The 24,489-nt window shown below is 38.4% G+C and overlaps 1 protein-coding gene across 5 annotated transcripts; it reads right to left on the reverse strand.

Annotated features, from left to right (window-relative positions):
• Window positions 1-1,037: 1,037 nt before the first annotated feature.
• On the reverse strand, window positions 1,038-22,729 carry ZNF197 (zinc finger protein 197). 5 transcript variants are annotated; one of them, XM_079116367.1, is made up of 7 exons: window positions 22,512-22,729; window positions 20,373-20,448; window positions 17,697-18,166; window positions 16,114-16,273; window positions 15,468-15,559; window positions 15,065-15,191; window positions 4,943-9,924 (listed from the first exon to the last, which is right to left on the reverse strand). In XM_079116367.1, exons 3-7 carry the CDS (start codon window positions 18,084-18,086, stop codon window positions 7,604-7,606), a joined length of 3,090 nt encoding a protein of 1,029 aa, XP_078972493.1. In that variant the 5' UTR covers window positions 18,087-18,166; window positions 20,373-20,448; window positions 22,512-22,729; the 3' UTR covers window positions 4,943-7,603. The 5 variants fall into 5 exon arrangements, with proteins under 5 accessions (XP_078972496.1, XP_078972493.1, XP_078972494.1 ...); XM_079116368.1 differs by having other exon boundaries at window positions 17,697-18,175; XM_079116366.1 differs by lacking the exon at window positions 20,373-20,448.
• Window positions 22,730-24,489: the final 1,760 nt, after the last annotated feature.

Below are 24,489 nucleotides of genomic sequence, written 5' to 3' on the forward strand. Positions count from 1 at the left end.
CAGTCCCCAAGGTGAGCTAGACAGAAAAAGAAATCTGCTTCTTTGATTTCATCCCACTGCTCACTCCAGCATCCAAACCTAACTTGCCAATGAGTATATGACAAGAAAGCACATGAAGGTACTTTTCAAAGATTTTTCTGGGTCCTAAAGATCAAAGAAGCAAGGTTCTAATCATATATATTTTTTTCTTGTTTTACAGTACTGGGGATGGAATCCAGGGACTCATACATGCTAGACAAGTGCTCTACCACTGAGCTAGATCCTCAGTCAGCCCCCTTCCTCATCTTTTCTGAAACAGGGTCTCACTAAGTTACCCAGGCTGGCCTCAAACTTGGAATCCTCCTGTCTCATCCTCCTGAGAAACCAGGATTATAGGTGTACACCACTGTGCCCAGTCTGATCATGTTTTTATATAACTTCTCTTAAGACAACTAAACCCCTGCCCTCCTTTGTCTAGTACTGGTAAGGGGTGTGTTTAAAAACATTAAGGACACAGTATCATTTATAGCTTCATTACTCAAAATGTGGCCTGTGGGAGCTTCTGAGAAATGCAGAATCTCAGACTATACCCCAGGCCTCCTGAATTAAAATTAGCATTCTAATAAGACCCCAAGTGATTCTTAGGCATATTGAAGTTTAAGAAGCACTCAGAGCTTTCAACCTACAACTGGAATCATCTAAAGAGTTTTTAAATACACAAAAACTAGCTCTCATTCCTAGATTCTAATTTCCTTAGAATAGGTTACAACAAGGCCAGAAAGATTTTATAAAAGTTCTCCACATTCTATACAGGAAGGTTTGAAAACTACTTAGTAATTAAAACAACAACAACAACAACAACAAAACTGAATAACGCATCAATCAAAGGGAACAACTCAATTATATTCGAAAGGACTTAAGGTCAGAGCCCTAGCTAGGAAATAAGATGCTGATGCTGGGTTTGGAAGCAGAGAAGCGGTCTTCCTGAAACTACTTGAGGTTTTCAGGTCTTTACTTCCTCTTTGCTTCCAGGTCATCATTTACCTTTTCCTCCTCTTTGGATACATCAAGGCCTGTCTGAGGCCCCTCCTGTGGGGCCCAGACTTTGACGTTCTCAGAATATGCTTGTTGGCTGGATGACTGACTTAGGAAATTTTCCTCCTCTTCCTCCTCCTTTTTCACCTTCACTGGGCCCCAGGGGGCTGGGGTCATGACCTCTCTCAATTCTGTTGTCATCTTCTCTGCACAGCAGAACTCCTAGGGGTTACCCCGCAGAGGTCAAGCCCCATCTAATCTTTTAAGTTTCAAAAGCTTCTTCTTGATTTTCTCCTCAGGGCCAAGATGAGTACTGTCAACTGAGATATGAGAAAACATTGTTAGCAGTGAGCACAGATTTGTCAGGATGCCACTCAGTCCCCTAGCCAATTTCACCAATGACTGGTCAGTGATCACTGTAGTATAAGGAAATGTTCTACTTCTGTAGATGGAAGGAGTTAAAATAGAAATATGTAAATGCAAATCTCTGTATGCAACATTCATTGCTTTTTTTTTTTTTATTAAAGGTTAACATTTTAATTGTAAAAACTTGAAAATATAGATGATTAGGAAAAGACACCCTTGACCTACCTCCAAAGAAATAACCACCATTCATTATAGAGTTGTAATTTCTTTTAAGGGAAAATCTCCAAACACATTAACAATAATTACAAACATTTTGTTTTTGAAAGGTATGTTCACAATTATCATCAGTGGTTTGAAAAACGGTTTCTTTATGGTCAACGATGAAAAATTAGCACAAAAAAGGAATGCCAAGCAAAAAACTGGAAGTGTATATACATCATGTTAGGAGTGGGTGGTTATCTCCAGGTGGTGTAATTACAAGTAGTTTTGAGGTTCTTTTTGTTTTTTACACTTCTAAATATCAGTAAGACCAAGTATTACTCTTAAGATTAAAAAAAATATATATCATTTTCACATTGTCATTTTTTATGCTTATTTGGATTTACTATACAATAACCTATAGTATTGAGGTTCAGGGCTTAGTTCAGTGGTAGAGCACTTGCCTAGCACACAAAGTGCAGGGTTCAATCCCCTGCACTGGGGGACAAAAAGTGAGCAACAACCCCCCCCGCCATTCCCAAAAGACAAGGTAACGATAATCTATGGTATTCTTAAATTTTTACTCTCATTTAAAAACGCACATTTTAAAAAGTGAGTTATGTTTTCACAAACATAAAACATTAAATGTATTTCTTATACACATATGTACACACAGAAATTAGTCATCAGTCTAGGTGGACATCCTAGTTCTTTTTCTGTCATTTATATTCATATGTGCACTGCTTATTTTTCTAAATCATACTTTAGAACACACTTGTGCACTGTTCAGCAAGTTGCACTATTTGCCTTTTGAACTTAATCTCCTTATTTCACCATAGTCTTGGTGTTCTTTCAATACATAGTTCATACATGCCTCAGTCTGGCAGAGTATTCTAAGTCAGGGCTATATTATAATTTACTTAACTATACCCCATTAATGAACCATTCCTTTAGTAAATGGAGTCTTCACTATTTTCAGTGTCATTTCCTAAATGTTAAGGAATTTTATGGGTACAGTTTTTTCTTCTGCTCCATTATTCCTTTAGAATAAAGAGAGGGAATCATGCTTAAGGACTGTGTAGTTGGAACATGTTGTCAAATTGCTTTCCAGAAGCACCACATCAACTCAAGTCACACCACCACTAATTAATAGGATCCCCTGACCACAGATAAGCCAACAGGGTTTTTGATTTTGTGAGTCAAATAATGTCACTATTTTCGATATATATGAGGAGAATGAGATTTTTCTATTCCTCTTTGGATGTTTTACTAAAAAAAAGAAAAAGAAGAAAAAAAGCTAAATTTTATTAAATCCCTTTTGGCAGTTGAAATGATCACATTCGTTTTCCTATGTTAACTTACTGGTAATTTATCGCACAACTGAATTTCTAGAGCAATGAAATACATTTACATTCCTACGACAAATCTTAATTCTGGAACTTAAAAATATCCGTGACTAGAATATTTGGAGATTTCCAAGACTAGCTTAATTCTACCTGACAGGATGGCCTTTAAGACCCGTTCCATCTTATAGACAAGAATGTCTACTTTGTGTACTCTCATCAGACTTCTGATAAGATTCAAATGGATCCCCCAGCCCTAGGCGACAGAGTCCTCTATCAAAGGCTTCCCTTTTAATGTCCTTTCCCCACTTCCGAACGTGGCAATCCGTTCCCTCCACCAGTAGGCCCTTGCGCCGAGTCTCGGGGATCCTCCTGGCCCCTGGGCGGTGCACCTCTGTCCTCTGCCCGCCAACCACCCGTCAGGCTGCCGCCCGGACTGCGAAGCGGCGGGGAGCAGAGCCGCTCCAGGACCGCCGCAGCGAAGTCCCGAGGGAAGGACTCCTGGGCCGCTTCGGGACCGCCACTCCAGGTACCCGCCCTGCTCCCCACGGTTCCTGGATACCCCGACGATCCGCTCACCATGTGTAGTTCAGAGGCTGGGCCCGGGCGCACACACTCAAGAGCAAGAAACTGGCCCTCCGGAACCCCTGCCCTTCCAGGCGCGAGAACAATGACCGGACAGGAAGTACCTCGGGATGGGCTTCCGGCTCCCAGATCCCAGCTCGCCAGGCTGGGCTCTCTAGGAATCTCGGAGGAGCCTTCTTCTCGATGGGTGTACAACATCTTCCAGGACCAGGGGAGAAGGCTGATGCACTTGTGGGGCGAGTGCGCGTGCACCAAAAGCCCTTGGTTTTGGGAAGGAATGACAGGACATTCCCAGAATGGGCAAGTGGCTCGAGCACAGCGTGCACCCGGGAGTCTAAGTTCAAAGCATTAGTTTATAAAGTCCAGATAATTTTCCCCAAAACATTTTATTTTGAAAATATCAAATGGTACAGAAAAGTTAAAAGAATTATATAAAGAATACCCGTATCCTCCATCTGGGCTCAACAATTAACATTATGCTATGTTTGTCTTATCTCTATTTAACGTTATATTTTCAAAAAGCTGTAAACATCAAAACACTTCATTCCAAATAGCATGCATCCCTTAAGAATATTCTCCAAACACCACCATCACCACAGGTAAGGAAACTAACAGTAATTCTCTAAAACCATCTAATATACAGTCAATATTCAAATTCCTCCAAATGTCCTGAAACACAATTCAAAGCTGTTTTTTTCCAAATCAGTTTCACAACTGTATTTCGTTATGGCTCCCCCCAATGGTTACATCTTACATAAACTATAATATCAGAATCAGCAATCATATTGGTGGAGTGTGTGCCTATGTGTTTGTCACAGTATTACATAAGATTTGTGTAATCACCACAATCAGGATACCCAACTGTTCCATCACCAACCTCCCTGGTGCTACCTTTTTATTGTTACACCCCAATCCTCTTCCCTTTGTCCCTCCCATCATTTCGAACATATGGCAACCATTAACCTTTTGCCTCTATCATTTTGTCATTTTGAGAATATCATATAAATGTAATCATACAGTATGTGACATTTTAAAATGGTAGTTTCACTGAACATTACTACCTAGAAATCCATTCTAGTTGTGACAATCTGTAGGTCATGTCTTATTGCCAAGTACTAAGTTCTCCATGGTATAGACATACCATAGTTTAACCACCTGATACCTAAAGGTTTTGAATATTAAGAATATAGATTGTATGAACACTATGTACAAGTCTTTTTGTGAACATAAGCTTTCAGGCTTTCATTTCCTAGGACAAATGCTAGGGAGTGGAATTACTGAGGCATATAGTTAAGTGCAGTTTTATAAGTTTTATAGTCAGTTTTATAAGATGCCAAATTATTTTCCAAAGTGGTTATACTATTTTACATTTCCAGCAATATATGATATCCAGTTTCTCCACATCCTTGTCAGAACTGGTGCAATCCCTTTAAAAAAAAAAAAAGTTAGCTAAGTACAATAGGTGCATAGAAGTATCTCATGATTTTAATTTGCATCTTCCTAATGGATAATGATGTTGAACATCTTTTCATTTATTTGCCATCTATACTTCAGTAAAACGTCTGTTGGTATCTTGTGCATTTCTAATTGGATTTTTTTAGTAGTAAGTTTCCAGAGTTCTTCACGTAGTCTAGATAAAAATACTTCGATGGGTATATGATCTGCAAATATCTCTCCCAGTCTGTAATGTCTTTTCATCCTCTTAAAAGGATCTTTGCGAAGAAAAGTATCTTAATTTTGTTGAGGTCTGATTTATCATTTTCCCCTTTTATGAAACTTGCTTTTGATGACATCTGTGAATTCTTTACTTAGTCCTAGTCCTGAAAGATGTTGGGGGGGACCCCTTATGGATAGCCAATTGCTCCAGTAGCATTTGTTGAAAAGGATATTCCTCCTCTGTTGAACTGCTTTTCTACCTCTGAAAAAAAATCAAGCAGGAATTTGTGTATTTCTGGCTCTTAGTATCTTATGGCTCTTTATTAAAAAAAAAAAAAAATCCTCAACTTTTTATGATTTAAAAAAATTTTAAGTAAAATTTCATTATGGAAACTTGCATACATATGCAAAAGCAGAGAATAATATAGGAAGCTCCAAGTACACTTACCCAGCATCAATAATGATCACTCCCCTTTCCATCATTACTTTCTGAAGAATCCAGGGCAATTTTCTAATATAATATCCCATGTTCTGAATTTTCCTATTTCTTATGGCGTCTTTTATCTTGATCCTATGTTTCCTGTATATCCTATAAACTGGTGATTAGGTCTAAGAAACTTGCTTAAAACCAGACAAAATATTTTTTGGCTTATTACATCAAAAGAGGAGGCACACGATGTGGGCTCAGTCAGCGATACTCTGTTTTTACCTGGTTATGAGGTAAATGCTAGCTCTCTTTGCTAAAATATGTATGACCTTTTTCAATTATTATATAATCTGGAGTGATTCTTCTACAGCATGGATAGGAAGCATTTTTATATTCAGTACCTCATAGCAACTTTGTGAGGTAGATATTTTTCCTCCTGTTTGACAGATGAGGAAATCAAGGCTCCAAAAAGTGAAGAGATTTGTCCAAGGCAAAAGGTAGAACCTGACTCATCCATATCTTAAGAATTTAAACTATGGGTCCCTTCCTGTTTTCGCCCTTGGGTACCTCTCCATATAATGAAAAACTAGCTCTCAAGGAGCTTTGGGGTTGAATTAATAACAAGTCATAATCAACATACCACTTTGATATTGCTTGTATTAGAAAACACTATCCTGATATACAGGTATTTACATTCTACCCGCAAAACTGGAGTTTGGAGAATTACAAGATAAAATTACCAACCCAGGAATAGGCTGAATTAACCCAGCAAATGTACAATAGGGCACCAGCTGAATGAACAACTGGTTCACAGGGAGTAAAGGGCAGTGGCTACCTAGAAGTGCATTCTGCACTGGCTTAATCAGAACTTAAAGGCTTGGCTGTGTAAAAATTTAGATAGGAAATTAAGTGCTGGGACAGAAAGTTGTTTTATGAGTGACAAGCTATCATATGACAGCAACAATTAAATGATGATTAGAATGGAAAATGGCTGTGGCAGGGATTATAAGCTCAGATGATGAGGTTATGGATTTCTCCCAATAAAGAGAAAAGCAACACAGAATTATCCTTCCATTTTGACACTCTACCATCTATCAAGTTTCACATTCAAAGATAGAAAAAAAAAATTGCTGTCCTTGGCATCACTGTTAATGGCAGGCCATAATATATTTTCCATAAAAACAAAGTAGACATTTTATACATTAACTCCCTTAGTCACTTTAAAATGTCTTTAGAGTACTAAATCCCGAAGTTATCCATCATACTTCCCATGGAATCCTCTTCATTTCAATACTGACTTAATGAACGAACTTACATTATGCCATATCCTAGACTTTGGCCATACCTCTTTTATACAACTTTATTGAAAAATAATTTCACAAATATCCTTTCACTTAACCCTCACAACAACCCTGTGAGGTAGGCATTCTGAAGCTTAGAGGTGTACTTAACATTTACACAGTAAGGGAGAGAGAATCCAAACCTGTCTTCTGATTTTAAATCTAGTGCTCCTCTTAGGCATGAGCCAGACAACCTCTTGCCTGCTAATTTCACATCTCAGCATGTGGATTTTACTGTCTATACAGATGTTCTGCAGCAGTGATACTATCTTTAAATTGTACAATATACATATTTTCAGAAATAATGTCCACTTTATTTTAATAAAGATATATTTGCTATCATTTACGACTGTACCATTATCTCTTATAAGACCCAAACCCAGTTTCTTCTATCATCAATTGCTCCAAGGTCTCTTTCCAGGGTCATAATAATCTGGAAATATCCTTTAGCTAGAATTTGGATTATGTTTTTCTACACTTGAAAGTTTAGATTACCTTTCTTCCACTTGTCTATAAGATGATCATTTTTCTTCCTTTAGGAACTAGGTGTCATTCCTCTAATAGTTTATATATGACACTAGTTTTTTGTTTTTGTTTTTTTTTTTTTTTCTGCAGTACTGGGGGTTGTACATACTAGGCAGCTCTCTACTACTGGCCACAAGGCCAGCTCTCCACTAGATTTTCTGAATCTCTATCTTAGACTCAGTGGTATTTTTTAGCCAAGAGAATTCCTCCACAGTATGGACTTTTTGTTGAAAATGAAGTTTTGAAGTCTGAGAGAATTCCTTTTCAGACTCACCACATTCACAGGGTTTTTCCTCTGTATGAACTTTCTGATGTACAGTGAGGTTTTTTCTTTGCCTAAAAACTTTACTACAATCATTACACCCATAGGGTTTCTCCCCTGTGTGGATTCTCTGGTGACCAACTAAATTCCTCTTAGAGGTAAAAGATTTCCTACATTTCTCACACTCATAAGGCTTTTCCCCAGTGTGCATTCTCTGATGTACAACAAGGTTTTTATTCTGACTAAAATCTTTTCCACACTCACTACATTTATAAGGTTTCTCTCCAGTGTGTATTCTTTGATGTACCATAAGATTTCTGCTAGAGGTGAGGACTTTTCTACAGATATGACATTCATAGGTTTTTTCCCCACTGTGAATTCTTTGATGTTCAATAAGGTTTCTGTTGTAGGTAAAGCCTTTCCCACATTCGTTACACGCATAGGGCTTCTCACCAGTGTGGATTCTCTGATGGGCTATCAGGTTTGAGCGGTAACTGAAGACTTTCCCACAGTCATTGCATTTATAAGACTTTTCCCTTGTGTGAATCCTCTGATGTCCAATGAGGCTTTTTTTCAGGATGAAGCACTTGCCGCACTCATTACACTCATAGGGTTTTTCACCACTGTGAATTCTCTTATGTTCAATGAGGTTTCTGTTGGAACTGAAAGCTCTCCCACACTCGCTACATTCAAAGGGCTTTTCTCCAGTGTGGATTCTTCGATGTACAAGCAGGCTTGAATTGTAACTGAAAGCCTTCCCACAATCCTCACATTTATAGGCTTTCTCCTGTGTATGAAGTTTCTGATGGACCATGAAACTCTTGCTCATAATAAAGGTTTTCCCACACTCTCGACATTCATATGGCTTCTCCCCATTGTGGAGCCTCTCATGGTCAATGAGATTTCTGTTAGAACCAAAGACCTTGCCACAATCTTTACATTCATAGAGATTCTCTCCAGTGTGGAACCGTTGATGTAATATGAGGCTCTTCTTCAGAATAAAAACTTTTCCACATTCATTACACTCGTAGGGCTTCTCTCCATTGTGGAGTCTCTGATGATCAAAAAGGTAAGCACTCTGAGTGAAGGCTTTCCCACATTCAGTGCATTTGTAAGGTTTCTCTCTGCTGTGCATCCGCTTATGCTCAATGAGGTTTGACTTAGAACTGAAAATTTTCCCACACTTTTTACAACCAAAGGTTTTCTTTTCTGTGTGGACTCGCTGGTGTAAAAGGAGGCTTTTACTTCGAATGAAAACTTTCCCACATTCTTTACACTTGTAAGGGTTCTCTGCACTGTGGAGTCGCTGATGGTCGACAAGGTAGGTGGTCTGAGCAAAGGTTTTTCCACATTCATCACATTTATAGGGTTTTTCCCCAGAGTGAATTCTCTGGTGCAGAATGAGGCTCTTCTTCAGAATGAAAGCTTTCTGGCATTTATTACATTTATAAGGTTCTTCTCCTTTATGGAGCCTCTGATGGTCAATGAGGTAAGCATTTTGGGAGAAAACCTTCCCACACTCATTACATTTGTAAGGTCTCTCCCCTGAATGGCGTCTTAGATGTATGATGAGGCCTGAGTGCCTATAGAAGCCCTTTCCACATTCCTTACATTTGTAAGGTTTCTCCCCAGTGTGGATCCTCTGATGGTTTAGAAGGTAAGCACTTTGAGAGAATGCTTTCCCACATTCATTACATTTATATGGTTTCTCCCCAGAATGGTTTCGAAGGTGCATCAGAAGGCTTGAGCGCTGAATAAAGCCCTTCCCACACTCCTTACATTTATGAGGTTTCTCTCCAGTGTGGATTCTACGATGGTTTATGAGATGGGAAATTTTATTTAAATGTTTACAACATATGTCACACTTATAGTACTTCTTTCCCTCAGTACCTATTAAACCTTCAGAAACAGCTGAACCTAAAGTCAAGCTTTCTCCAAATTCCTTCCACTTCTGGCCTCGTTTTTCTGGTGGAGTCCTTTTCTTCTTGTCTTGTTCAAACAGGGAACCTTTTTTCACTGCATCTAACCTTTCTCCTGTTTCATTTCCCCACTGACTTGCCAAAACTTGCCATTCACACTCTTCCTCAAAACCCAAGGCCTGGGAAACACCTCCTTGAAGTCTTTTTGATATTCCTTTCTGAGTATCTGCTCGTTGAGAAATACTTGGCTTTGATGTCACTTCCTCATTCTCAGTCATGGTCTCCCATTCTGGTAAAAGGAATTAAAAACACAAATGTTATCAGGTCCCTATGTTTGTGAGACTAGGATCTTCAAGTGTCTTAAAAACGTTCTAGAAACATGTTTCTAGAGCTTAGGCAAATACTCTATCACAGAGCTACACCTCTGACCCCTGGATGGATACTTTCTTCCCCCCAGTACTTGGAATCAAGGCCAGTGTCTCACACCTACTAGGCACTCTCTCTACCACTGAACCACAGCCCCAGTCCTAGAATGATACGCTTTTATGTGCCTATAAAAAGGGGAAACTTTTTATTAAATGAAGGTACAAAGCAGAATCACCAACAGGATGTTATAAACAGGTTAACATACAGCTCACTCTAAGGCACTTATGAGCTCCTTGTCTTCAGGAAGCAGATGGAAAAATACAAATGATGATGACAAAATAGAAGCAAGGAAGAATGAGTGAGAGAACATGAGATTTTATGTAGATGATCTGGACCTGACACCCAAAAAGCTGGACGGTGCAAGAACAACCATATGGCTTTGAAAGAATTTTTTTTGTTTTCCTTACATTAGGAAGATGGGAACTTTAAAGTAGGGCAAATACACCTAGGGACTATGAAAGGGAATTTTTAATTTTTGAAAAGTGTAAGAAAACTTTTTAATTAGCTAAAAGAAATTAATCTACAGGGAAAAAAAAAAACAGCAAACAGCAACTTAATTCTTAGAATTCATGTACAACATCTAGTATTCTTCTTAAAAGTGATAAACAGAAATTTAAAAATTCATTTCACAAAAACATCATGTCCATGTTAGATTTCCTTACTTAATTAGACACAAAAAGTAAAAGAAATATAGAACAAAAAGGAAAAAAATAGAGACAATTAAAAAAATGAAAACATCTGAAAATGATGAGACTGAAGTAGTTATCACCAAGGTCCTTCCTACTTTAACATTCTCAGATATTTTAAATGTGAAATTGTTTTTACAAAAATGTTCTGGAAGTTTACTTTCAAGTTACCAAAATGTGAGAAAAATTATGAGACAGTTCCCCAAATTATCTCATAAATAAATCTGTGTTAATAGTAACGCTATCTTCTCTTTGAATATAACAATACTTTTCTTCTATCTAAAACAGAGACAAAAAATATAGAAAATGAGTGAACTATTTTATTTTATTATAAACTTCTTTAAGTATATGAGAAGAGTGAGGATAGGAAATATTCAACGAACATTGACTTGAGCTCCAGAAATTCTTAGTTCAGATTGTCACATCTCATCTCAGTTGCCCCTCTTTACTAAGGCAGAACTGCCAATCACACTACCCAACTACTTGGCCACAGGATATTATATGTGTGTCTCTGGCCTATCCAATGTTGATTGGTACTTCAGTTTCCTTGCCTATGGTTGATTAGATCAAAAGGTGGTTTCACAAGTCAAGCAGGATGCTGGTAGAGAGGAGGGCTCTCTTTCTTTATATAATGTAGCCAGCTTTAAGGAAACAAGTGACAAGTAACTAAATTAAGGTGGAAAATGGATAAAAATTAGCAATCTTGTATCAGTATCAATAGCTAATTAGCTGGTTAAACTATATCATTGTTTCAGTGTAGGAATCAGATTATGTATGGACCTACTAAACTTTAAGGGAACTTGGTAAAAATGGTCAGAATGATGGAGCTCATTACTTTGAGAAATCTTTGGTGAGGCCTATTAAGAAATAGTTATCCTTACCTCCAATTCCTCTTGCCCTTCATCTGCCCCAATCCAGGTATACTCCTTTGGCAATGATCTTTCTGATAGGTAAATTTAACCATGTCATTTATCTGCTCAAATATATCACTCTATTTTGCGTAAAGGATAAAGCACAAATGACCAGCATACTTCAAGAGATGCTTCACCCATTGTCTGCCCATTTTTCTGTTACTAACATAGTGAACCACAAGCAGCTGCCCAAATGTTTTTTTTTTCCCCCTTGCCTATCACTGGTCATGACTTTTCTCTTTCTGAATTGCTGTACTGTGCTGTACCTAAACTCTTAAAAACTAAGCTCTAAAGTTACTTCCTTTGGGCATTATCACTAATCTTAAAGAGATCAAAAGAATTATCAGGCAATACTACAAATGATTCTGTGCCAACAAGTTAGACAACTTAGATGAAATAGGAAAATTCCTAGATCGCCACAAACTACTAAAACTGACTCAGAAAGAAACAGAAAATCGGAATATACCTTTAACAAGTAAAGAACTGAATCAGTTAATAATAAATTATAAAAACATCCACAAAGAAGAGCCTGGATGCAGAATGCTTCGCTGGTAAATTCCTCCAAATATTAAAAGAATTAGTACCATTTCTTCATAAGCTCTTCTAGTTAAACAGAAGTATTAGAAATATCTCCTAACTCATTCTATAGGCCAGTAGTACCCTAATAGCAAAATGAGACAAAACATGACACAAAAAAGAAAACTACAAATATATTTTAGAAATACAGACATAAAACTCCCCACAGAATACTACCTAAACAAATCCAGCAACACATAAAATGTATTATACACCATGAACACTTGAAATTGATCAGAGGAAAAATGTTGATATAATATTTGAAAATCAATTAATGAAATACAATGAACAAAAACAACATGGTCATCTCAATAGATGCCAAGAAAGTATTAACAGGGCTGGAGTTCTGGCTCAGTGGCAGAGCACTTGCCTATCATGTGTGAGGCACTGGGTTCAATTCTCAGCACCTCATTTAAAAAAAAAAAATATATATATATATATATACACACACACATATAGTGTCCATCTACAGCTAAAAATATATATATTTTTTTAATTTACAAAATTGAATACCTCATCATGATAAAAACACTCAACAAAGTAGGAATAAAAGGGAATTTCCTCAATCTGATACAGGGCATCTAAGAAAACACTCAAAGCTAATATTAAATTGTAAAAGACTGAATACAGTCCCTTTTAAGAGGAGAATGAAGACTGTAATTTCACCATTTCTACTCAACATGTACTGCAGGTTCCAGGTAAGACAATTAGCCAAGAGAAAGAAAGGTGTCCAGGTTCGAAAAAAAGAAATAAAATGATCTCTATGTACATGACATAAGATCTTTTTTTAAAATATAATATTTCAGTTATAGTTGGACACAATACCTTTGTTTCTTTATTTTATGTGGTACTGAGGATGGAACCCAGTGCCTCACACATGCTAGGCAAGGGCTCTACCACTAAGCTACAACCCCAGCTCCAATACAAGATCTTGTATATAGGCAATCCTATAAGATCCACTAAAAAACTTATTAGAACTTATAAGTTCAACAAAGTCGCAGGACACAATATCAATATACAAAAATCAATGGTATTCCTATATATTATACCAGCATTGCACAATCCAAAATAGACATCAACTCATGATTGGATTAGCAAAATGTGACACATCCATTCAATGGAATATTAGGAATGATAAATGTATCTTTAAAAATACAGACTAAATTAAAAAGTAATTTTATGGGGAAAAAGACCATAAAGTGAATACAAATAATCTGACAATATAAATGATTTTCTAAGGCTTAAAAATCAAGAATTCTTAAACAACACTCAAAGGCAGTTTGGTAATATGCATCAAAGTATAAAACCTACAGAATATATGACCCACCATCACCAATGCTCAGATACTAAAGGATATGTTTTCATAAGTGTAAAAATACAGTACAAAACGGACAATAAAATAACAAGGCTGCTGGGTACAAAATTAATATACAAAGACATCAGCACTTTCTATATGCAAATGAGTCAATTAGAAAATATTAGAGAAGACTAATTCCAAAGAATAAATATCACCAGAAATATGTAAAATCTAGTCAAATGTGATTTTGCAATATTCCTGAAACACACAGAAAAGGCAGTACAGAAAAAATGAAAGGGTGTGTACGGTTCCTAAATGGAAACATTTAGAATAAAATTGTCAATGTAAAGCATGATCACAGACAATGGAAAATTATGTGGTCATTTAAACTAGTATAGCTATGTATTCTAGTCAAAATTAGATTGTCTGGTTGGTTCTTAGTTCTCAGTGTCTATTTCTCTGTAGAGTTCAACTTTTCCAGTTACACCGCTAATGCTACCTCTTTTATGGTCTTTTCTGGTCTCCAGGAATGAGTTTGGCTGCTCTGTCTTCTGTATTTCCAAAATAAAAAGTTTATGCCACTATTACACCAATTATTTTACTCTGCCTTGTTTTCTTTATCCTTTCTATAATCTTCTCCCAAACCATAATAAATTATTTATGGGTGGAATCATATCATTTTTACAGGTACACCACATGATAGATGCTAAAAGTTTGTTGGAAGCACAAATGGCTAAATTGTTTTTCTTTCAAGACAGGATCTCTCTGTTACCTAGCTTGATCTCAAACAACCCTCATGGTTCAGTCTCCCAAGTGATTAGCACTACTGATGTGTACCACTGCACCCAGCTAAAAGGTTTTAAAATATTCTTTTTTATTACTAATCAAAGAAATCCACCTTAGATTAGATTTTATGACTTTAAAAATTACCAACAGTTTAAAAGAATGGGATTACTAAGTACAAACAAAAACAGAATAAAAGGAGTATTTGGAAGAACTGCTGATAAAAGCAGAGAGGGTATGGATCACTATGGGGAGCAATTTGGTAGTATGAAGCAAGAGCCTTAAAGCAATTCAAACATATAGACCCAGCAGTTGTATTCCTAAAAAATAAGAAGGAATAAAGAAAGGTTTCAGGCACAGAGATTGTTGATTATGATAATGATTATCCAAAATACAAAAATAAGAAAATGGATAACTAAATTTAAATTATGGTAGAAATTTTGTAGCCAATATAGTGACTGTAAAGAAAGTTATAAATGTATATACACGTGTGTGTGTGTGCATGCATGTGCATATATATTTTTAAATATATATTGAATATATATTCACATATATTTGAACATATTTTTAAAAAACCCTCACATAGAAAAAAACACATGGGATATATCAAAATGTTGACAACAATTGTCTGCAAATAATGAGGTTAAAGTGAATATTCTAATAATTTGTTTTCTTAAATGAGCATAAGCTACTTTTATAATCAAAACAGGTAAGATAAAAGTAAGAATTATAGGAATAAGTTATCCTTACCTAGGGAGGTCACATTTCCATAATTCTCCAGCATCACATCCCAGTACAAGGCCCTCTGAATTGGGCTCAGACATGCCCATTCCTCTGAAGTGAAGCATACTGATACCTCTTCAAACATTACCAACTCCTGAAATAACAGGTGTATGTGAGGTTATCAGTGCTTAGGAGCTCCCCTATCAAAAGGTCCTTTTCACTTCTGGGGAAGAGATACATTGTGAGGCCATGAGGTGGGCCATATATATCAGAGAGACATAAAGAGACTATGCAAAGTCAGTTTTCCAAAAGCATGGACCTTGATTTGGATATGGGAAACGATGGGACACCCAAGCACCAGGATAAGAGAGGGCCCTTCAGCAACAATTAATGCAGTGCAAGGAAGAAGGAAAGAAAATGCAAACCTTACCTGGGGCTGGGCTGTCAGGAGCATAAGTGCCATTAATTGATTTCTTGGGTTCTCTTCCTGGGAAAGGGCAGAAGCCTCAGGAGCAGGAGAATCTGAGGAAGAACAAACTGCATATGAGATTACTGCTGTTTTGGCCTATCACTCCAAGGCTAGCATCTACAAATTAGGAATTCAGAATGATCCAGAGGGCTAGGGATGCAGCCCAGTGGTAGAGCACTTGTCATGCGTGTAGGAGGCTCTTGGTTCAATCCCCAGCACCACAAAAGAAACAAAAACAAAAAACAACAACAAAAACCAGAATGATCCAGAACTCCAAGTCAAGGCAATGTCATCTACAAAATGACCTACAACCCTTTTCTGAGTGACTCTCATGTGCAGGGTTGGAAAAACAATTACAGCAATAAGAATAAGAATGGATATGGGCCAGAAGGACCTAGGAAGGGACAAGAGAGAGAACCACTAGAACAGCAGAAAGAGACTGTTACTGTAAAGGATTCCTATACAGGGTAGGAATTCTGTTTTGGAGAATACTTTAAAATATTATCCTCTTCATGGTGTTCAAACAAATTCAGCATTAGCATCATCCAGTGAGACTTTCTGCAAGTAGGGAGATGAGCCACAGAAAGGGTTCTGGAAAAGTAAGTACCCTGTGAAGGATCCTGAGGGTTGAACACCACTGTGTCAGAGAGAGGATTCAGGTGAATTTCAGCTGATAAGTGGCTGCTGGGAGATGCAGGAGCAAGTACTGTTCCTGGAGCACTCAAACCCTCCTGGAGAGTGTCCTGGTACCGGACAAGAACTGGACCCTGAAAAAAGCAAAATAAAATAAGCTGGCTCTTCTCATACCTCTAGAAAAGGGACTCTCCTAACCACTATGGACCTCTTTCTGCCCTCATTCTAGAACTGTGAGATCACAAAGACCCACCTCAAATATGAAGCATCAAAACAGCAGTAAAGCTTTGCATTGAGAACAATGGCGCTGCCCTCTAGCCCCACTCACGGCACTGGTGACCTCTCCCACAGGAGACTGTACAGAACGGTGGCAACAGAAGCCAGACCTGGGTGTGGGTTAAGGAGGGAATGGAAGTAACAAGCAGTAATTAAGAGCATGGATTTAGCTTCAGACCTAATTTTTTATCAGTCTTGGATTCAATCATATCTATTTTTTACCCCTTTACTCATCCCTTCCTGATCTAACACAAGTAACAATGGAGTAGGCACCTAGACACTGAGCTTTGCTGCTAAATGTCTGACCTAAGGTAATCCACTGAATCTTTTTCTGTTTCAGTTTTCCTGTCTTTCAAATGAAAAAGGATAGAATATTAATTTGTAAAGAGATACAAACCTCTAAAGTTCATTTTTATAATTAAAACAAACAAGTCTATCCTTGAGGCCAATGCCAAGTTTGAGTTATGGTTTAGACTTCTTACACAGAAATGCTTTTAGTGGGCTACAGATTTATAGAAATAAAAATCTCACACACATGAGAGGCTATCTTAAAAGTCCCAATCTAAAGGTCAAGAATGTAAAATCTGACAGGTGTAATGGTGCATGCTTATGATGCCAGCAGCTCGGGAGGCTTAGGCAGGAGGAACATGAGTTCAAAGCCAGCCTCAGCAATAGTGAGGACTTAAGCAACTCAGTGAGACCCTGTCTCTAAATAAAATACAAAATAGGGCTGGGGATGTGGCTCAGTGGTCGAGTGTCCCTGAGTTCAATTACCAGTACCTACCTCCCGCCAAAAAAAAAAGAATGTAAAATCTTATCAGGAACAAATATCTCAACCTAACCCCTTATCTTGCAGAATTCCTAGTAGGGAAATTCTGGGGGAGGTCTGGCTAGATCTAGCTTCATTCTTGCTATTCCATTGCCTTTTATACTCCAGGCTTTTATCACTAGGCCAATCAGAATTATAGAAATAGCACATATGCTTCTGTTTAGGGGAACACTCATCCTCTTCAAGATGTTCAACCAGACTCAGGATGAGCAAGTTTCACCTAGGGAGGCAAAGTGGAATCGAAGTTTTTGTGTTGACTGAATTGGGCCCAAACCTCAATCATAAATCCATTTCTCTGCATATTCTGTAATCTGAATAGCATATGAACCTGCTTTAATTTGCATTAGGTTGCTAGTGTTGCTAATTATTAATGAAAATCACAGGGTCACCCACCAGCCCAGCCTCAGTTCTTTTCTTCCCTCCATTCACTCCCTACTCCCAGCCTTTCTCACTTTTAGTGCTGGTCCATCAAGGTCTTTCTGCAGCTCCTCTACCAGGGCCACAGCCTCCTCGCCACTGCCAGGACGATGGAGCTGCACCCAGGTCCGAATCTCCCCAGGCAGAATGCTCAGGAACTGCTCCAGCACCAGCAGCTCCAGGATCTGAGCCTTGGTGCGCGCTTCTGGCCTCAGCCATCGGCGACAGAGCTCCCGGAGCCGGCTCAGAGCCTCCCGGGGTCCAGATGTTTCATGGTAACGTAACTGTCTAAAGTGCATGTGAGAGGTCTCCCAAACAGAGGAGCTGCTCCCTTGGAAGCTGGTTCCCCATTTCCAGGTATCATCCTTCCCTTTCACAAGACCCTCTTGTCTCAGAGCATTGTGGGCCCAGTTTTCTCTCGTCATTGTTGCCTTTTAAGAAAGGTTCCTCTCCACGTCCCCTTAATTCTTGCTTGACTTCTTCCTTAGAGCTTGGAGAACGTCATCTATAAGACCTCAAGAAATCATTGTTAAAGTTAGTCCAGAGAAATAACCAAGTTTTCCAGACCCCCATCAACTCGCGGTAATAAACAAAACATCCCTGAAAGCAAGGATCTAGGCTCCAGAGAGTGCTTCCTCTAACAGAAACCCTCTGCCTAAAGCCAGGGGACACAATACTACCAAAACCAAACACATGGAATTCCTTTGGTCTTTATGCATAAGAGCTCTTCCATCTAATTACAGCAAACTAGTTACCATTTTAACAATCGGCTTTTTAGATACTTCTGTAACCTGAACACATTACCTCACTCCTAAGCCTTAGTTTCTTTTTTGTTAAAAAAAAAAAAAAAATTAATAGTTGTAGATAGATACAATATATTTATTTTTATGCAGTGCTGAGAATTAAACTCAGTGCTAGGCAAGTGGCCTACCAAAGAGCTATGCACCCAGTCCAAGCCTTAGTTTCTTGACTTGCAACACAGGGAAAATAGCAGTTCCTACCCTACAGTATTGCAGAGTTGTTTTGAGATTTTGATGTGTAAATACATTTCAAGTTTTTTTTTAAACTGCTGCATATCAATTTCATTCCCTAATATCTATCTCTATCCCCAACCCCCATACTGGAGACAGAACCCAAGCCAGGCAGGCACTGAGCCATAACCAGCTCTCATTTCAACTTTTGAACAATACCTGATACATAAACTCAAATGTTAGTTATCTTTCTATAACTAGTACTCTTTCCTATGTTAAATAATCAACAAGTAATCTTAACTCTAATATATAATAGGAAAAATTCTAAAATTCAATTAACAAAAAAAGTTGAATTGATTTCTGTGTACTTTTGCTGTACTTCAAATAATCTGATAATCATTCATTCTGTTAAAATATTTGGATAACTTTAAATAGTTTCATTATATAGAACTTGGGTTTATTCTCTCTAGAAGTCATCTGATCTTTGAAAATATCACTTATTTTTCTGATTATAAACCACACATTCTATAAAACTGGGAAATATGCAAAATAATCACTGCTATTGTTCTGGAGTATGTCCTTTTTCAATGCACCATGTGTACCACAAGACTGGATCTGACTATTGCTCTAAAACTTGCTTTTATTGCACAGTATGTCGTGAAAAGGACATTAGTTTGTTGCTTTTGAGACCTGTATAGGTCCAGTCATATTTAAGTAGTTCCCTGGTCACTAGACATTTAAAATGATTTAAGAATATTTCTAATTCTTTCCTATTACAAATAAAGCCACAAAGAGTATCCTTGCCGATGAATTTTTGGTTTCACTGCTGATTATTTCTTCAGGATAAATTTCTAGAGGAAAAATTTCTAGGGTACAAATGTTTTTAAACTTTTAAGGTGACAAGTTACATCACCATCAGTAATATACGAAAGCATTCTCATTGATTGTATTTAACACAGGGACATTTATAACTAAACAAGGGAGGCAGAAATATAAACATAATTTCACTATAACATGTAAATACAACTAATAGAATAAAGATAGAAAGGATTAGTGATAGGTAATTTTATATTGGGCTTTAATACAAAAAAAAAAAAAAAATCAAAAGACAAGATATCAAGGAAGTCACTCCAGGAAGAAAGATACTGGATTTTCAAAATCAAGGAATAAGAGTACACATAGCTGTATTAAAAATGGGTTTTCTAGAGCTGGGCATGGTGCCATATGCCTGTAATCCTAGTTACTTGGGAGGCTGATGCAGGAGGATTGCCCAGTTCAAGGTTAACCTGACAACTGTCTCAAAATGAAAACATTAAAAGGGCTTGGGATATAGCTCAGTGGTAGAGGACTTGTCTAGCATGTGTGAGGCCCTGGGTTCAATCCCTAGTATCATTAAAAAAAAAGAAAGAAAAGAAAAGGAAAGAAGGAAAGAAGGAAGGAAGGAAGGAAGGGAGGGGGAGGGAAGAAGAAAGGGAAGGAAGGGACTTTGCAGTGCTTAAGTAGCAAGTGTTTGATCAAACCCTGGGTTTGATCCCCAGTACCACACACAAACACACCAAAAATGGGGAGGGGGGGAGAAAAAGAAAAAAGAAAGAAAAGGAAAAAAGAAATAGTTTAGCATGTAAAGAGGAAAGTAAACTTCGGAGGCAAGATCATAGGAATAGAGCAGGAAGGTACACAAAGTCACATTCTAAAGGCTCTTGAGGGGTTGAGGTTGTGGCTCCATGGTAGCACACTCACCTGGCATGTGTGAGGCCCTGGGTTGGATTGTCAGCACCACATAAAAATAAAACAAAAGTATTGTGTCCACCTACAACTAAAAAATATACGTAAATTTAAAAAAATAAAGTCTCTTGAGAAGCAGAGTAAGGATGTGATCATGCCCTATGACCAATAGGTAATCATTAAAGAAGCTTTATTCCACATTTTCCCTTGTTATTTTTTAAAACAACAAATTCACCAGATTAAAGATTTACTTAGTTTAAAAAATTACAAAACATATGCTGTGTTATTCCCTCTCCCTGTTGATTTTTTATATAGTTTTCTAGTTATTTATGGTATATGTATATACACTTAATGTTTCCTATTTCCCCATTTTCACAAATGGTATAATACAATGAAAAATGTGCAGCATTTTCCTTTTCTCAATTTTCCTGTCAGTACATAGTCCCTTCCCCTGTTTTTGTAAATGCACTATAATTTATTTATCCACTCTACCACTTATGGAACATTTAGGCAGTTTTCAATTTTTTCCTAATACCAACAATATTATCATGGGCATACATCAGTTTGCACATGTGTAGGCACACATAGGAAAAATTACTTACAGCAGGATTACTGGGTCAAAAGGTGCGGGCATTTTAAATCCTGATCTTGCCAATTAGGCCTCATTAGGCTTGTACCAAAATACAATTTACACTCAGCTCAGCCTCAACTGTGAGGGAGTGCCTATTTCCTCACTCTCTCACCAATGCAGCTGTCAAAGACTGGGATCTCCGCCAAATTTTTAACTTGTACCTTGAGTGAAGAGTCACTTTGTTAACTATTCATATATTTTGCCCATTTCTATTAACGTACGGGATTTTGTTAATTTGTGCACTCTTTGTATCAAAGAAAAAACCTTTATTTGCTTACAATGGGAATTGCAAATTGTGTCTTTGCAACTTTGTCACAGTTCATGTGACTTTACTTATCATGGCTTTTGCCTTGGAATGGAGCTTTTTTTTTTTACTGCTTCAGGGGTTTATGACATGATTAGACAGACCTTTCATAGATAAAATTATGGGAGTCTTATGTGGGGTCAGGAATTGATAAGGGAGGAATGATAGGGGAGGAAGGATTGGACATCAGGAAGGTCAGTTAGGTTCTTGAAATAGTCTATAAACAAACGATCAATTCCTGAAAGCAGTAGCAGCAGAAGCAGAGATAAGACAATTGAGAACAACTTAGCAGTGTTCGGTGATCAATCTGGGAGGGATGGAATAGAATTAAAAGGATGTTAAATAATTTTCTACAGTAAGTCATCAGTACTCTATTCATGTGTACTTTACCAATAAAAATAACACATCTTAAACAGAATTTTCAATTGATTCTCACAAAAGGTTTATGAGGCAAAATTAAAAATAACAAAAGATTCAGAGGAACTAAGTGATTCACACAAGGCCTCTCAGTTAAGTTGTGGGTGCAAAGTGCAAATTCAGGAACTTAACTCCAAAGTCCAAAATAATTTTATCTATGAAGATAAGAAACCCAAACAACAGCTGTTCTAAAACAACGGTTTCCAAACATTAATCCATGATAAAACTTTAATCTGGCAAGCTGCAAAAAGAGAAAAGCAATGGCCATGCAGTCACTGACAGGCTGGCAATGACTTTTTGTTTTTTTCTTTGCAAAGGACAGCATTTTTTCTGAGTCTGCAGTCTTAGTATGTGTGTTCTCTGAAAGAACAGCGGTATACACAGTTCAAGTTTGCTTTTTCAATACCGTTATATTATAAAAGTAAAAGACAACTGGTCCATCCCTAAAAACCAAAACAGAACCGTGTCCAGCAGGCTGGGGCCACTGCTCTGAAGTCTCAAACTCTTTCTGAGCATCAGCCTCAGAGAAGACCGAGCAAGAGCAGAAAGGCCTGCGCCGGGGAACCTGGCTAATGAGGCAGCTGTCCTGTTTGACTCCGCACCAGTCCACGGTCACATACAGACTCGGGTCCTGTCCTCAACACCTCTCCCGCTCCGGCCGCGTGCCGGGGCCAGACCACGGCGCTGACCCCGGCATCCAGGTGAGGAGCAGCGGGGATGAGAGTCGGCGCCCCGGCGGGCCAGCAAGGGGCGCGAGCTGCCCTCCGCGCACGCCCACCCGCTCCGACCCCACCCCGCTCACCAGGGATCCTCTGGCGCTCCAGCCTGAGATAGTGTCGCCTCGGTGCCAGGGCCGCTAGAAGATGACAGTAGAACGCGACTCGGCAACCGAGGAGTCCCAAAATAATGGCCGAGCCCGGGACGCCGCGACTTCCGGTTCCTCACCACCCCAACCGCCGACTCTCTATGAAGCCACGTCTCTATGGTCCCTGGCTCTTCCCCGAGGCTGCGAGGAAAGGCGGAGCTCCTGGGCCCAGGGGTCTTCAGGTTGTTGGTCTGTAGGCCAACCTTCTTTGCAAGGCTGGGGATACCGCGAGGATCACAAGAAGATTGACCCTTGAGAGACATCTATTGCTGGTTGACAAAAATTAGTCGACTGCACTTTCTGCATCTCCACCCCAAAACACACACACACACACACACACACACACACACACACACACACACACACACTTTTCAGCTGTGTATAATCAGTTGTCATGCCCAGCGGCTCGAGACCCCACAAAGACCACCAGAGACCACGATCAATGCAAGCAACAGAGTCATTTATTGGCAAGCTCGAGCCTGGTCCTCTGCGCACACGGTAACCCGGTGATGCTAAGAGGCCCCGAGCCTTTGTTCAACAGGCCTATTTATAATGAAAGGCGAAAAGTTTTACAGTGTTCTTTTTAATTGGCTGACATAAAATTATATATATGATGTTATTTTAAGTTCTGAGTCTCCGAGAGGAGTGTTATCATTATCTTTTAAGTTTGCCTTGGCACCGGCAAGGTCAGCTGCCTGGCCTTTACGGATAAGAGGTGAAGATTCTTTGCAGCTTTTATGAGGGGTTTGGGGGCAATTAGGGAAGAGGCTTTTGTTTACACAGGTGCGGGCTCTTTCTATCTTCACACAGTAAATGAAGAACATTTAAATTGAATGAAGGGAAAGTTCAAACCAGAACCACTGGGATATCAGAAAAAGAATATAAACATAACTATGGGTCATCCTCTTTCACATGGTTTATTTCCTTTACTTCCTACATGAATTCTTTGACATAGATAATATTGTCACAGCTCTGATGACACTGAAACTGTTTCATTTGTTAACATTTTCTGCCTAATAACTAGCAAGTTTGTGAAATCCAAGGCAAGTACTCTTTCCACCAACATATATAGGCTTTTGTTCACAGTGATGCAAGCAAATCATTCAGGATTCTAAGGCAAGACACAGGTAGGGGAGAAATCAGGAAAACCAGTGTGATGAGTATCTTCAACCTCCTGAATATTTTAACCGAGGTTGGATCTTAGAGAACTCATGCCAACTTGAATGAAGATCCACATTAATATGCCCTGTTCACAAGGAATCGATCTAAGTGTTTGATAATCTGATGTGTGGTAGAAAGCAGGGAGGTTTGCTATTGGGGCTCACACCAGCTGGACTTTTTATATGATTACTGAATACTTTGTTCTGAAGAGGCCCTAAAATGGTAGATCGAAAAAAGTTTTTTTAAAGGTGTTAGTAAAGAAAATGTTGAGGCTCTTCCCAGCTTTGGGGTATTGGAAAAACAATGGATTAAGTTACTACACAGGGAAGGACATATAGTTCAAACACCAGGATTCTTTGTGTCACATATTAAAAGTAGTTCTGCTTGCTACTTAAAGAATATGCCCTTTCATGCCCTATAACAAGGTCAACTCTCCTATCCTCTGATTTTTTTGTACAGTTGTGAGGAAATGGCTCTATCAGTTTTTAGACTGGAAACAGGTCCTTATTCCCTGGTATTGAAGATTAAACACCCAAGAAACGCTGAGGTGAGTGTGGAAAGCAAGTTTTATTTAAGAAAGTGATAGCAACAGACTTCCCTGTAGAGAAGAGGGTTTCTGAGCTGAAAAACCCATGAGAGGAGGTGCATCTTGCTCATTTAATAGACCCCAGAAACTGGTTTTTAGTTATTTTCTTCTCTTTCTTCTTCATGTATGTGCCTAAAAGCAGGGATGAGGAGATTAATTGTTGGCAAC

Source organism: Sciurus vulgaris (genome assembly GCF_902686455.1).
Source record: "Sciurus vulgaris genome assembly, chromosome: 16".
Taxonomy (NCBI): Eukaryota; Metazoa; Chordata; class Mammalia; order Rodentia; family Sciuridae; genus Sciurus; species Sciurus vulgaris.

Excerpts from the sequence above, each read along its gene's own strand:
- ZNF197 (XM_079116366.1), bottom strand. The coding sequence starts at position 18,086 with ATGACGAGAGAAAACTGGGCCCACAATGCTCTGAGACAAGAGGGTCTT. Across the intron at positions 16,274-17,696 it reads TTGATGGACCAGCACTAAAA|GGTCCAGTTCTTGTCCGGTA; the intron begins GTGAGAAAGGCT and ends TGCTTTTTTCAG. Across the intron at positions 9,925-15,064 it reads TGGAAATGTGACCTCCCTAG|AATGGGAGACCATGACTGAG; the intron begins GTAAGGATAACT and ends TCCTTTTACCAG.